Source organism: Heliangelus exortis, chromosome 10, assembly GCF_036169615.1.
Source record: "Heliangelus exortis chromosome 10, bHelExo1.hap1, whole genome shotgun sequence".
Lineage (NCBI taxonomy): Eukaryota > Metazoa > Chordata > Aves > Apodiformes > Trochilidae > Heliangelus > Heliangelus exortis.
In genome coordinates, this window is record NC_092431.1 from 4,934,637 (window position 1) to 4,950,386 (window position 15,750).

The 15,750-nt window shown below is 45.1% G+C and overlaps 1 protein-coding gene across 6 annotated transcripts in view; it reads left to right on the forward strand.

Annotated features, from left to right (window-relative positions):
- Nucleotides 1-15,750, forward strand: part of REEP1 (receptor accessory protein 1) — a 77,986-nt gene that overhangs the window by 58,987 nt on the left and 3,249 nt on the right. For 3 of the 6 annotated variants that reach the window (XM_071753223.1, XM_071753227.1, XM_071753229.1), the window contains 3 exons: nucleotides 4,187-4,234; nucleotides 12,039-12,178; nucleotides 14,761-14,828. In XM_071753223.1, coding sequence (XP_071609324.1) covers nucleotides 4,187-4,234; nucleotides 12,039-12,178; nucleotides 14,761-14,828 — 256 coding nt within the window. Of the gene's footprint in view, nucleotides 1-4,186; nucleotides 4,235-12,038; nucleotides 12,179-14,760; nucleotides 15,192-15,750 lie in introns of those variants that run through there. The other 3 variants (XM_071753224.1, XM_071753226.1, XM_071753228.1) reach the window with 3 other exon arrangements.

Sequence of the window (15,750 nt, forward strand, 5' to 3'; positions counted from 1 at the left end):
CTATAGATTGATTCCAGTTTTCCAAGACAGTTTCTAAGTAGTATCAGTGCTCTGCTTTGCCACAACACCAACCCATTACAGTCCTCTGCAGGTGCAGCTCTCAAGTCACTGCCTGAGTTTACAGTTGCTCAGTAACTGTGGAAGGGACAGGAACCTGAAACATGATTTTGTCTGGGTATCAAGGGGGCATTGCAAGGCCACAGCCATCCTTACAGGTGGACCAAGCACTGCTGTCACTGTTGTAATCCTTTGGGTTTCAGGACTGGCACTGGGAGTGTGTGTGAGCATTGTTCAGTCCTATGAGGATCACATTCTTGATGAAAGACTAAACATACAGATTGCCTATGGCAGTGCTTTTATAGCTCCTTTTATTTCTCTCATCTGGCTGTCAGGGATGCACAAAGGTTGAAGAATTAGTTTTACATCTAGCACAGGCTCTTAATTTTCTCAACAGGAGACAGCCACATCAAAGAGAGAGTAGCAGCCTTATAATAAGGAGATGTCAAGTGCTACTCTCAGGTGGTGGAACAGCCTGACTATAGTCACTCAAGCTGTTCAGCAGTAAAAAGCTGCGGACTCAGGGAGAAATCACAAGTTTGATCCAGAGTAAAAATATGTTATTATACTATTTTTGAAGTATTATGTTTAACTCAGACAGATTTGCTGATCCACCTTACTGGAAGCCTCCGAAATAACTGGTCTGGGAGACCTTTGGGGGGAGATATGTTTTGAGATCAAGAGGCCAGGAACTGGAAGCTTCTCCAGCCAGCCTTGCTGCTGAACAAATGGTGCATGGAAGCGTGCTGACCCTTACAACAGAGAGGCAAAGACAAGAGATGGCTCTTTGAGTTGAGGTTACAGGAGTTTAGATGGGTCCCATTCCATGCACAGTGGAAAACACAGCCAGACCTGATGTGGAATTTGGTGTTTCTAGTTCCAGTCCAGCTGTTTGACTGTTTATAAGAGCAGATAGGATATATGTAAGAATGTGATTTGGAAAGACAGAGAGAGATGGAGAGATATCTGTTGTCTTCTCTGCACAGGTGACACTGCTGAAACTCAGTTTTGTTGGTCTGAAACCCCTCAGATCTCCTGTGAGCACCAGGAATGGTTCAGGTTCTGGTTTCAGATCTCTTGGGCATGTTTCCAAGCTGACTGCAACCCAGGAAAAACCTCTCCTGACACGGGTGGGCTTTGGCTGTGCCCAAAAGTTGGCTGGAGAACCACACTGTACTCAGGCTACGTTAAATAACTGCTCAGCTTGTTTCATTTCCATTGTTGGTATTTTTATAAAGTGACTGGTGCTGGTTATGTGGATTTGTGACTCTCTGAATCCCCTCTTGACACAAAGCATGGTGTGAAGAGCTCAGCATTTAGTTAGTAACGACCACATGCAGGTTTATTTAACATGCAGGTTTATTTAACGACCACATCAAAGGTTTATTTTTGCCTGCTGAAGAGTGTCTTGTGAGGCCAAGAAATAGAATATGCAAGAGCTGCCTTTGAGACAAGAGAAATTACTCCTTCTTTTCCTCTACCTTTTGCTGCTTTTTTCCCCCCTCTGCCTTTCACTGTCTTTGCAGCCTTCAGTGGTGCCCACTATTTGATCCTCCTGGTCTGTTCACCCCCCTCCCACAGAAAGTCCCTTCTCCTCCTCACACCCCATCAAAAACCAGATGATACATAGGGCCAAGGGCTGCTTTTGCCATGATTTGTGTGTGGATGCCAACCCCCCACAGCACATGACCTGAGGCATTGCTGCTGCTCCTGTGAAGCACAACCTCCTTCTACTCACACCAAGGAAACATGATGGTTGCCCTTCCTCCACGTAGCAGCCCACCACCTGTCCTCTTGAGCTGATGTTTCACTTTGCTCTTATTCAGCATTTCTTGATTTAGTGTCCTGGCAGCCTGATGAGAGTCTGTGATATTTTATCTTCTATGCTTGTTCCAACCTGTGCTTCTTCCCCAGGGAGAACTGCCCCTTTCCTTTGGGAGCTGGAAATGTCATGTGGCTGCTCAGCGTTACAGAAAACTACAAGTTCCAGAATAACATTTGCAAACATTTTTCAAAGCCAACCTGTTGTTCTGGCAGATGTCCAATAACAATTCCCATATAGATATGTCTTGATTAACAGTGGGCAGCTCTTTTACTTCTTAACTTTGCCTTAAAAGCATCCTGGACAGTGCAAATTAAATTTCAATTGCAATGGCTGGTGAATGACACATGAGACTTGAGGAGTGGGAACTCTGAGTCACAGAGTTCAATCCCATAGCTGATGAAAACATCTCACTGTTGTTGATGGGAGTGGAAACCTCCAGATTGGGATGGGCACTGGAGTCCAGCCTTGCTTTTGGGACATGCCCCAGCAGCACTGGGATATGCCATGTTGCAGCATGGGACAATCAGTGTCCAAAGCTGATGACACTGTCTGGGTCAGAGGATCACATCCTGTGGAGCCACCCTCTCTATTGCCCAGACACAGTGTCCTTTCTGCTTAAGCTTTCCCCAGGCAGAGATCACTCTCAGCTGGGATGATTTCAAAGCAGAAATGCACAGTGTGCTTTCTGATACTCTCCACTTCTCTGTGCAGAAGAGAATCAAGGCTGTTCCTTGGTTTTGCACTCACACTCTGAAGGCTTTGCAGGACACAACAAAGGTGGGGGAATATCAGCATTCAGGACGTGTCTGGCCAGCTCAGTCTGCACCAGCCAAAAAAAGCACAGAAACAATGCAATAACAATCCATATATATATTTTTATATATATATATCTGTTGTATGAGCTCTCTTCTGTGTAAAATTGGAATCCAGGCCCACAGCAGGCCCCTTGGGGTTGGTCGAGATTCCTTTCTTTTACACAAAAGCCATGGTTTCACAGCAGATCCAGCCAGTATAAGCCAGCACTCCTGTGAAATGATATGGCCCTTGCTTCTGCCCCATACCATGCTTTTTCTTGGACATGTTTAAATTCTGTTTATATATGCTGACCCCTGTCAGGGAGCTGGTTCAACTTGAATGCAATTCCTTGCTTCCAGGTTGCTCTTGACCTGGGTCTGATCCCCAAGTCAGTAGAGAACAGCAGCAACAACAGGCCAAGGAGGGTGGAGGCCAGAGAGGCAATGGGAGGACTGCTTTCAGCAGCAGTGCTGATTAATACTGGTTTAAAGTGACTGTGAAACAATGGAAGAACTTCCAGTCTCTGAAGTGCTAGATAATTGAGACCAGAAATCACACACAGCTCAAACTTTTTTTTTTCTCCAAAACCTTGTTTTATCTGGAGTCATTGATGCCACTGTGAGGGTTAAATTAGAAGGCTCAAACTGGAAATTATTTCTAGGCTGTCTCCTGGAGCACAAACCATCCACAAGATGCAGCTGTAAAGGTCATTCTTCCTTGAACAGCCATGAATCACCTGCATTTGCACTGAAGGGTACAATGCAACTCCCTTGGTTGCTTCCATCCTTATGGTAATTCCACTGAAACAGAATTTCTGGAGGAGTCCTCAGCACATTCCTGTTTTAGAAAGGGGGATCTGTGGATAGTTTTCCTTCAGAAGCTGCATGGATGGCTACACCAGAGCTTGTAGAAGTTTAAATATACTGAAAAAAAAAAATTAGGCATGTACCTATGACAGAATGGGTTTGGAAAGGACCTCTGAATATCATCTTGTCCAACCCTCCTGCCAGGGCAAGTTCACCTAAAACACATTGAGCAGGATGGGAGCCAGGGAGGTTTTGAATGACTCCAGAGACAGAGGCTCCACCAGCTCTCAGTCTACTTTGCTTCCCACAAAGTAAAGAATTTCTTCCTCATGTTGAGATGGAGCTTCCTATGTTCAAGTTTGTGTTCTGAGCCCCACTACAAGTCCCAGTACTGCACTCCCTGTGTTTATTATCTGCCACTTCTGGTGCTGTGCTGCCCATTGCTTACCCACACTCCCAGTCAGGAGTTATTTCTGTTCAGGGAGCTGAGAGCAGAGCCAGGGAGCTGTACATAACCCCAGCCCTAACGCCCATTAGGCACTCAGCCTGGGGTGAGGCACGTTCCTGGCTCTGTGCTCTGTCCTGGTGGATAGAGACAATTGTCTCTTCATCTGCAGAGAGGCCATGAATTCCACCTCAAAATGATTCCAAGTGTTTTCTAGGAGAGTCATTTATTTACCCTGACCAAGTTCCTAATGCTCAGCTCCTCTTCCAGAGTGCACGTGTTGCTCAGTGTGCCGACTCCTCAGAGGTGAGTGCTGGATTTCCTGTGTCCTGGTATCCATGCATCCCTTTTGGGCATGGCTGCTGTTCCCCAGCCTGGCTTGCTCCTGCTGCTCCTACTCACTGGGTTTCCTAACACCAAGGGAGCAAACCAGGGGAAGGTCAGGCTGTGAGTGAGTCTGTGTGATGCTGATGGCAAGTGCTGCAGTGCTTCTCACCTTACTGACCTGTGCTACCCAAGGCTGGGGAGTGTTTCCCTGGAGAAAAAACCTCACTCCTTTCCATTCCAGAGGGTGTAACTCTTGTCCTTGCTGCACCAGTGTAACTCCTCAACCCCATATTCCCCCTGTGCTCCTGGAAAGCCACTGGGAATGCAGCAAGATCAAACCTCCCTCAGTCTCAGCACTGGTTTGCTCTGTTCTCAAAGGATTGGAATGTGTTTCTCTCATGTTGGAGAGGACATTTGTGTTGGGGATGAGCAGGTTTAGTAACAAAGACCAGAAGCAGAGTGTGGTGTGGTGAAATAGGGTTGAGTAGAGTCCTCCTCCTTCAGTCTCTGCTAGAGCCATTTTCCAAAAGTGCCCTACTGTCCCCAGCACTGCTTGTGTTTACAAACTTAGGAGTGCAGTGAGCAGTGTAGCTGCCAGGGGTCTTTTCAGTGCTGTGCCAGTTTGGTTGCTAAGAGCTGAGCTGTATCACTTCTGCATTTTTGTCCCAGTGGCAGATGAAAGGAGGGGGAGGTCTCACGTTTAGGCAGGCCAGAGGATGGGGCTGCCAAGCAGCTTGTGCAGGGAGAAAGAAAAAATCCAGACTGGCAGCATCCCATCTTGATGGAAGCAAAAGACCTTCATGATGCCCTTACTCCTCATTTCATCTGCTTTTTGTTTACTTTGCACACTACAATCACACTGGGGATGGCAGCAGAAGAGCTGAAGGATGGCAGTGCTGCCACCATGCTGCAGCCATCAGAGTGTTTGGGTTCCCACTGCCTTGTACCTGCTGTGCCCCACAGCCCTGGGCAGTATTAGAGCTTGGAGCATGGTGAGCTCAGGCTGATGCTGCCTCCTTGCACATTATGGCAAATAGGCAAAACAACCCTTGTATTTGGTTTGTCACCCTCCCTGTTGTGCTTTTCCAGTTCTTTTCACTGGCACATTTGGGCTGAGTGTGCCACTGTGCAGGAGAAAGAAGCCTGGGTAAGGTGATATATGTTTATGCAATCATGAAAGATTTGTATTCATGGTGCATTTTATTAGCACCCTTCTAATTTTAGCCTGAAACGATTTTATGGATTTGACTTCAAAGTGTTATTTATAAAAGGAATCACTGAATCCCTAAGTGCTGAATAGTCATGAGTTAATCTTAGGGAAGTCATTTAATGATGCCAAAGCAGTAATCAGTCCAATATGCTTACAAATTGGGCCCAGATTCATGTTGATCTAGTTTAAATTGCATGGCCTGTCTTTCAGATTGGCTTGTCTTACTCTTTTTTTTTTTTTTTTTCCCTCCCTCCTGACATAATCCAGTCCCTTGGACCATGTCAATAAGGATACTCTGAGGCTCCATCTCATTGAGGGTTCATTCTCTCTCCACAGGCTGCCCTTTCTCTGTCTCCAAGGCAATAGATGCATTAATGCACTGACAACATTGCCTGCCAGTTTAAATGCTCCTTTGTAAGTGCAGCTTGGGGAGCTTAGAGAGCTGACTATGTAATGTGAACACATTTTCTCAACACCACAAAAAGCAGGGAGAAGAAAGAACTAAGTTTGTTTAGCTAGGACTAAGTTGTCCTGAACTATTGGCACTCAGCTGTCCTTGGTGACAACGTGTGCAGCCACAGTCATTAACAGTACTCATCTCCAGAGAGTTTATAATCTAAATAAGCAGAGGGTCAAGTCTTACCTCAAGCAGGAATATCATAGCCTGGTTTAGAGCCATGATGCAGGCTTTTTGGCAGGAGCAGTTGCTTTAATGCTCTGGCAAGTGAAACACAAATTGTTTCTTTTGCTGGCTGAGTTATGGAGGCCCCCACAGCTCTCAGGAGAGCACAGGCTGGTGGGAGCAAAAATCTGCCCATCCTGCTACCAAGATGATGTCCTGGAAGAAGATCTCCTGAGGATGTGGCCTGCAGGAGCCGTGGAGGGAGGATTTCTGCTGAGGCTGAGTGCAGGCTGAGCTCCCCTGCCTGAGAGCAGATCCCTCACTGGCAGCAGTGCTGGGCTCCTCAACTGCTGAAGCTCTTTGCTTCATAGAAGGGCTCTTCCCTGGCCAATTGCCTCACTTCAGCTGATCTCATCATCTGCACATGATGAAGCATCAACACAATTCAGGATTCTCATCCTCCTCTGCTCTAGGCAGCATCACTGAGTGCAAGTGTGTTCAACTATATATACTCCAGTGTGTCTTCTTGACACCTTCTGTGCCAAATCTTGCTCTTGTTCAGGCCTTTGCTGGCAAACCTCCTCCCAGACCTTTATATAAGGTTCTGATTTATCTTTTCTGTGTTCTCAGCCTGGGGAAAATCAGGCTGCAGCACTGAGGAACAACAGTGCAGTTACATAAGAACTGCTTTTCCCCTTCAGGAAGGACGGAGTGAAAATCCCCAGGGATATCTGTTTGTCTTTTGGCAGTGCCTGGTAAATGCTTTAGTGCATCAAATAAGCTTGCTTGGAACTGGCATTTAAGAAGTAGCAAATGTTCTGTTCAGTGGTATCCTCTCAACCAACTTAGGTGCTGTTGGAAACCTGTGTCATGGTTTAGAGGGAAAAACAATTTTAATCCTTGGAGGTGATAAATATATCTGGCAGATACTGAATAATCAGCTGTGTATGAGGAGAACTGCTGCATCTGCATGTATTTGAGGGGGCATTTTATACTAAAACAGTGATCAGGAGCCTTAGGCAATGCAAGAAAGGTGCAGGGGCATCAGTGGTGAATGAGGCTGTGTTGTGAGTGTGCCCCACAGGGCTGTGCTCCCCAGCAGTGACAGATAGAGAAAACTACGTGCACAAGCTGTTGCAGCACAAACCAGCCTCTGGAGTTTTTCCAATAAAATAATTTTGGATCTCTTCCTACATGTGGTTGTCACCCTCAAGATAAGGTGATGGATCCCTCACAATAAGCAGTGCAGCTCAGCTAGGACCTTCATGGGGTGTTCACTTAATGGTGTTTTAAACAAATCACCTGCCTGGGATATTCTACATATCCAACCCCTTCTTTGTGGTGTTCTACAAATTGCACATGAGATTATTACAGGGGAAAGTACTCTTAAAAAAACTAATTGAGTTTGCATCAAGGGAGCTGTTCATATATTTCCAAACTGATTCAATTAAATGGTGTAGGTGGTTTCATTTTTGTTCTTGGCTCATTTTGCTTTCAGCTCTTGTGCTGGGGATTTACAGAGTGGCTTTTTTTAACCTTTCATTAAGCTTAAAGAACAAATGACAATTTTCTGTTGCTCTAGGCATTTTGTCCTTAAAACTTCTCTTTACTAAATGTTGAATCACATTTTTACAGGGGTTATTTGCATCCCTTTGCAAATATCCCTTTGCCTATCCCTGAATGGCAATTTGGGCGTTTCTGTGGGTATTTAAAAATACTTTCATAGTTATTTTGATTATTTCAGGGAAGGAAACATTTTCACGGAAAATCAGTTGGTTCTTTAGGTACCTTTGCATTTTACCAAGGGAAAGTTAAAACATTAGTTGAACCACAGGTATTATGAAAACAAGATTTCTGTGCTCTGAAACAATGTTCCTTTCTCCTCTGTGCCCCAATGTTTTCCCCTAACAGTTTATTCTTTCCTTTTCTCTATGTAAATATTATGGGACTCTGATGTAAGTGTTACAGACTGCATGAGTTTTCTTCTGAGGTGACCAGCACTTAACATCTTAATCATCTGTGGGATGTGTTTTCATTAACAGATGACTTTGTTGACATGATTAGACTTGTTTGCTTTGGTTGCACTTGACTTCAGCTTTGGAAAGGATGTCTGCCTAAGTTTTGTGGCTCCTGGGCAGTGTGTGCTGTTGGAGTTGGCTTCTCCTAACTTCTTGGTTTGGCAAAATGGTTGGGGAAGTACATGACTTGGGTTGGTGTCTGTTGGAAATGATGGCACATTTGTCTCTGTTGCAGGGACAAGAAGCTGATTGCCATCATATAATAAATATCTGCTCTCTTGCTCTTCTTATGTGGTGTGCAAACCTCCTTATGTGAATTATCTCCATGAAAGGCTTAGCTCTGGAGTGACTTTATCTTCCACTACAATAAAACAGTACCTTGCTCCTGGTTCATGTAGTCTGGGGTTGTGGTTTTCCAAACTGCTCCCAAAGAACTCCAGTGACAGGAGAAAGAAGTTGCCTGGGCAAATAAGGGGGGGTCCAGCTTCTCTCAAAGGTATTGGGGTACCTGATTCCCACTATGACTGTATGTAAGTGTCCAAATTTTCAGAAGATTTAGATCAAAGTCCTTTGTTCCTCTGTAAACAAAGTGGGCCAGGCCCTGACCTCTGTTGTACTCGTGAAAATCCATAGGAGTTACTCTGGATTTAAACAGCAGCATAGATCAGAGTCTGAATCAAAGTAGTTGCTAAAAACCATCCTGTGACTGAATCCCCTTTGTGGGTGTAGAAAGACTTTTGCAAGTGAGATGTTTTAGCCCATTTAGATCCCACAGGGGTTAAAGATGATGATGGTCTGGTCCTGGATTCCCATGTCCATGCTGGGTCGTTTCCTGTGGTGCATTTAATAGCTTAGATCCCAGCTCTGTCTACTTTACCTTGGAACATGCCCAGCTTCAGGACTTCCCACACAATGTGTTGGTTGTATCAGTTCCCTTTGAAGGAATTAGAATAAGATTATAGAAACAGAAATTAAGGGGTCCCTTTTCTTAGGCTGCTTACAGTCAGATTATGTCTTGCCTTAGTGAAAAGAGGAGTGTTATCTGGTCCAGATACTGAAGAGGCATTTGCAAGGGGCAGCAGCACCTTTTGCTGTGGCACACCAGCCAGTTTCCCATTTCTGAAGCAATTCTGCACCTCCACACAAAGGTGTACATAATGGATAGAGGCAAAACACAGATATGAGATGAGGAGGGAGAGTCTTCCAAAGATGGAAGAGACAGGAATAATGCCTGCCATATGGTCCATGCTTTTATGCAGCCACCTCCTGGCCTTGACAAGGTCCCTGGGGCTGTCAGCTGCTTCCCTGGAGCAGCACAAGCTGGGGATGTCTGATGGTGGCCTGAGGCCCCACAGTCTCAGATCCTAAAGGCTCTTAAAAGCACACAGGAGGTCACCCGAGGCCAAGTGCAGTCCTTGAGAAACCTGTGCCAGCCCTGACATGTTTTGCTCCTCAGTCTTCACCAGCTCCATAAACAAACCTTCATGTCCCAGGAGCCATCCATTCACTTTAAGCCTCCATCTCCTTTCTCACTAATTCCTCACAGGTGTGCTCATTATTCTGGTTAATCCCCTGTTTTACATTTCCTTCTACAGAGGACTCACTCTTGGTGTAGGAAAAGAAGGTTTTTTTTATCCTGTCATCACTAATCACAAAAAAAACCCAGCTTCTGAGTTGGCACTCACACAGCAGAAGCCCTTCAAAGATGAGTTGCCTCCAGTCCTACAACACTGTGATGCTTCCACAAACATGGGACAAAATCCAGATCAATGTGAGGTTGGGGTTGCCCACAATACAGATGTGGAGAAGGAGGGTGGGGCAGATTTCCCTGATCCTCTAAGCTCTCAGTTTCAGCAGAGTGTGTCTCCACACTCCAGCCCCTCAATGCACTAATTTTTTTTTTCTCCATCACCCCTCTATTCTGCCCCATCCAAAGTCCTCTTTTCCCTGGGAAAAGCCTTTGTCTCATTGTAAAAGCACATAGCTGAAGATATTTTGCTGGACCACTGTACAAGCCTCAGAGAGTTTAAAGAAGTTTAAAGAAGCAGTTTAAAGAAGTCCCACTTTTACTGTTTGGAAATAAGTCAAGTCCAACCTGCAGTCTCCAGCTGAAGGACCTCAGGGCAAGAGGGCAGGTTGGAGCAGTCAAATGAATTGGTGTTGGGGTACTTGGCCTCCAGGCTGTAGATTTGGGTGTGCTTGGTCCAGGGTTATGCCCAAACTCTGACCAAATGGCATTTAAAACAAACTTGACATCTTTTGGCTTAGAAAGGTGCCAAGGACCAACTTCTACATCCAAGATGACCTAAGTTAGGCTCCTCCTAGATAGCTCCATGTGGAAGGATAAAATAATAATTAAAATAAAGTGTCTCTGTACTCATTTGCCACATGATCTAGAGACTATTTAATTCTCCTCACACTGGAGTCTTAACAGTACAGTCATATACAGAAAAAAACAAAATTCAGCATAAGCCCAGACCTCTCTGCAACATGACTATCAGCATTTTCAGTACAGCTGGGAAAAAAGTCAACTTCCAGCTCTTCCTGGAAACCTGTGACTTCCAGCCTGCTCATGCAAATGGTGATAAAGGGGTAGAAGCACAGGGTCAGTGGCCAGAGGGTGTTGTGCACCACTCTCTTGAGCAACAGCCACATTCTGTGGGCTGAACACAGGAGCTCAGAGCATTAAGGTGCTGACTTGAATTTGGCTCTGGAGAGAGCCCCAGTGACCTGCTCATAATTTGTGGCATTGCTGTGGCCAAATCCCTCCCCTTTGTCTCTCCCTCACACAGCTGCAAGAGTTACAGAATTCAGTTTTCTTGTGCTTTAAGGATCTAAATGGATTAGTAAGTATTAGATGTTTAAGAATCCTCTTTGGTTTTAGTCTTTGGTGGAAGAGACTTACAGTCAGGGTGAGACAAGGGCATTATTTCTGTGTATGTTTATACAACAGTCTTGTGGTTAATTCCTTCTAAACAGCAAACACTTCCACTCCTGACATGTTTCAGACTGAAAAAAGCCCAACTGCCAGCCAAACAAAGACAGCTCCAGTCTCTGGATGCAGAAAGCTTGGTCATGTTTGGTGTCCCCTTCTGAATACTCTTTGGATGTCCTTTGGAAACCCCACCTTGCTTCACTCTCTGGATTTAAGGCAGCAAATGTTTTGTGCTACATGATCATTCCCACAAAGATCTTGATGTAAGCTACAAGGGTAAGAACCCCCCAGCAGATGTTAGTGGGCTGTAGTCATGGTACCATAATCTGCCTTCAGATACAGCAGTGGAGTTCAGCCCCCTTGAGATTTACTCCAGAGTGATGGAGAAAGAGAGACTTTCCTTGCTCTGGTCTGGCAGCAGCAAACCCACACTGAGGTCCCCCTCAGTGCCTGTTGGAGCTTTTGGTAAATTTTAGTGGACCTCAGACCAGGTTCTTGGCTTGAGCTCTCTCAGCTTCAAGTCAATTGGTGCTGCTGGGCCTCATATTTCTGCATCCCAGGCAGCTGTCTCTGTACTGTCCAGAGGGCTTTGATACTCATTTGTTGTCTTCTAGAGGACACTCCTGGAAGCAGTACATGCTATAGATGGAACCAGTAATTCACAAAAACAGCTGTTTTATTTATTACTGAGCCAAAAAAAAAAAAAGAAAAAAAAAAAAAAAAGAATAATTTCAAGAGTCGACACCAGAGGCTGTGAATTCAGTCTAAATTCTGTGTAAAGTAATAGAGCTAACAACAGCTTTATAAACAAAGGGCTTTTGATTTCTAACCCCACAGCTGCTATTACTAGAGTGTGATGTGTGAACCTTCTGTCTATTAATCTCTAGAAGGTGCATGGTGTGCAGTGAGGTGGCATCTGGGGGGGTGTGAATCAAACCATCACTGATTTCCTCAACCTTTGTCTTCACATTTAGACTGCAAATGGCCACGTTAAATAGGTGTGGACAATAAATATGAAAAGCCACCTGAGGCAAACTGTGAAACAAAAGGCTCTGTGTTCTCAGATGATGAAGAGAACGATTCATTGGCTTGTGCATCCATGAACAAAAGGCCCAAAAAGAAGGATCAACCCCTTGAGGTACTTCCATATTGTCAAGGTTACTCCTTCTATGACATTCCTTGCATCTTGAACTGAATGAAATCTCTCTTTGTCAAAAAACACTGAGTCCAAACAATACATTTCTGGTCTTTCAGGGATGGGTTTTGCTGTAGGTTCAATTACTTTTCTGCCTGCATGGATTTCCTGAAAGAAGTCTGAATTAGTGCCTGTAGAGTTAATAGTTAGGTGGAGTTGGATCTGAATGGCAAAACTTGCATCTAGCTCTGAACCCTGTGCTAATGTGGAGGTGTTTGGGTGAGAGGATTTGGATATCAACTGCTACTTTATTTTTCATGTCTGTAGAGGAAAATAAATTCTTCCCCCAAGGCAGGAGACTTTCTATAAAAGCAGCCAGCACCCTCAGCCAGAGCATTCAGTTCAGAGCTTGGTTCCTTTCTCTTGATTTTGCACGTAGACCAAACCTCACCAAAACCAGGAGCTGCTCCTCTTTTGTGACTCTGATAGGTTTTTGAATCAGGCACTGTATTAACAGGTGTGTTTTAAGTTGTTTCATGGAAGCAAAATAATTAAAAGAGACACAGATCTCCCACTGTGGTTTCCCAAAGGCAATTTTAGCAACATTTTGTTGTGAAAAAAACCCAAAACCTCCACACTGGAGGGTCTGTAGGCTGGAGGATCTGGACAGGGGAGATGGGGCCACAGCCAGCAGCTCTCAGACTGAATCCAGGAGAGCTCCACCATGGGGGAACAGGGTTTGTTCCACCCTCCCTTTGGCTCAGTGTGAGAGTGGGAGTGCTGTGGTTTGGTAAGCAGTTGTATGGCCTTCTGATGGGTCATCCTACCTCATGAAAAGTTGGGCTGCTCTGTTCTTACCACAGAAAGGTGCAGGCTCTGTAGCTACTCTCTGAGCTGTCAAGTGGCATCCCAGAGGAGGCAGAGCTATTTATTCCTGATTTAAGGGTCTGTGCAGTTAGTGGCTGCTTTGCTTTAAGAGCCATGTGGCTTTCCACAGAGCAGCCTTTTCCCACACTGCAGGAGGTGCTGCCTTAGTGGCTGCCTGTGTCCCACAGCTCCTGGTTCCAGATAGAGACTGAGCCAGCAGCTGTGGTGTCTGCTGGGGTGTGGAATCCCTGCCATACACAGCAGCTTCCTGCCTCAGATTTTCTCCTTCAGCTGTGCCCTCCTGGATGCAGCTGTCCCATCCAGGTCTGTTGGGTTTTTGAGGATTCACAGTGTAGCCTTGGGGTAAGATTTTAGTCTTGGAAGATGGGGTGAGGTGTTGGATTAATCCCACCTCTGCAAGATATTAACTTGGTTTATGGGCAAGCTGGAAGAGATGGAGATTTAGATGGAGTCTAAACAAAACCTTGCTGCAGTGGAGTTTTGTATCTATATAAATATTTATACCTTGCTGCATCCCAGGAGTGTGGAAACACAGCATCATCTTGGGTTGGAAAGTCCTATAAAAAAGAAATGACAAAGTCCTCACCTACGAATGGTGACTTTGCCATAGTCTTACAGGTAAATAGGCTGTTAAAGAAAGAAAAAGTTTGGATATTTATGTAAATATCAGGCCTTGCAGTGTTACATGGTGCTATGATGGGCTTCCACACTAGGAACTTGTGCTCCTCTACAACAGCTGGTATCTATTTCTTACTGCAAAGCTTGCAAGACACAATACCAGGCAGAGCTCTTCTGAGAGAAGTATGCCCTGCAGAGGAGGGGTTTTTGGTTTGATAGTTTAGTTTCAGAATCAGCTTGGGGAACAGGGTTACTCACAGTAAACTGATTTCATGGTGTTGGTCTGGCTCCTCCTGGGCAATCAAGCCTCCTTTCCACCAGCTGACTGCAAGGCAGAATTGCATTAGTTACCTTTTTAAAATAATTTCAATGTTTTGTGTCCAGTCTGTGTGCCAAGTGAAAGGCAGATCTCTTGAGAGAGCTCTGCCTTGTGAGAAATACAGAACCCTTCAGCTCTGCAGTGCCTCCCTGAGCTGTACCCTCAGAGGGGCTGTGGCTGGGTGGGATGGGAGACACCAGAGCTGGCTTTCTGCCACCAGTTTGCTCTCTTGATCCAAGAACTGCTGTCAATGGCACCAGTTTGTCCTGGTTTCTTTGACCTTTGTGTTATTTATTAGCTGTACCTCTAACCAAGTGCCAGAGGAGAAGGTGTTGGTGTAACCTGTGTAAAGGACTACAACAGATGTGTTAAAGGGGGTCAGTCCTCAGCTGGTCCTTCATTAATATCTTCATAGCCAAGATCTGCTTCTCCTTTGTTTCATGCCTGAAGCAGGATCATTGCCACAGAGGTGCCACAAAGATGGGTGAGTTTTGAGGAGGGCAAAAGGTAAAGTTTCCTATTATCATAGAATCATAGAATCATAGAATAGGCTGGGTTGGAAGGGACCTCAGAGATCATCGAGTCCAACCGTTGATCAACTACCGCCACAGTCACTAGACCATGGCACTGAGTGCCATATCGAGTCGCTTTTTAAATGTCTCCAGGGATGAAGAGTCCACCACCTGCTGAAGTTTTTTTTTATTTTTTTTTTATTTTTTTTTTTTTTATGCCACTGAAGTTTTCTCTTGGTTTTCTGCAGGCACCGCCTAGGACCCTCAGACCTCGCTTCAGGAAGAAAAGTACCTCGTCCTCTGCCACTGAAACAATGTGAGTGCAATGAGCCAATAGCACCAAGATCCACAGAATGTCTCTCTTCTGCCTTAAGGAGCTACTCATTAATAATGTAGGAAACAGCAGTGGGATGGATGTGCTTTGATGTCCAGCATTGTAGACATGGCCTTTCTCTCTCCTCTCTCTGTACCCTTCTGTTACGCGCTTCCCGCGTTTGTCCCCGACGTGGGCAGGACAGTCTGGCAGATACTGCAGGTCAAGAGTCCTTGTTTGGTCTGCAGGGTGTACACCCACTCACACTGAGCCTGTAAGGCTGTACATTTACAATTCTCATTTGTGTCTGCATAGCTCTAGCTCTGTGAATGCACAGCAGGAACAAAAATAATCAGTTGCTCACGATGATACGTTGACAGTGTTTTTATTTATGACTTTATCATTACTGAAGTGGATTTGCAGAAGCCATGGATTTCTTCTCTCCCTTCCCCCTCAAGACTGTGGATGGTGTAACAAGTGTCAAAGTACTTTGACTGTACAAGATGTCGAAGATCCATTAGAGAAAGCTGAGCTACAACTTTTTTTTTTTCTCTTTCTGTGAGTAAATCTTGTGTATTCTGAGGAAATTATTGTGCTAAAAAAACACATAGTGACAAAACCCCTTGCAGAGGATGAGGAAGAGATGTGCAAGAGAAAATAAGTGGTTTCAATGATATAATGAAGGGGGAGTCTTAATTTTGATCAGCCTGAGCCAGGAGAGTATTGTGTGGAAAGCAAGGGCTGGTAGAAGAAATAGTTCATAGTGCTTGTGGCAAATGTTCTTTCTACTGCCAGTTTTTAAGTGTGAGCAAGCCAGGCTTGTACAAGCTGCAGCAGCAGAAGTTAGAATTGCTTTAGTGATGTGCTTCCAGGGGAAAATGCACCCTTGTCCCCTGTCTGCAACAGTGCCAGTCCCAGCCCTCCA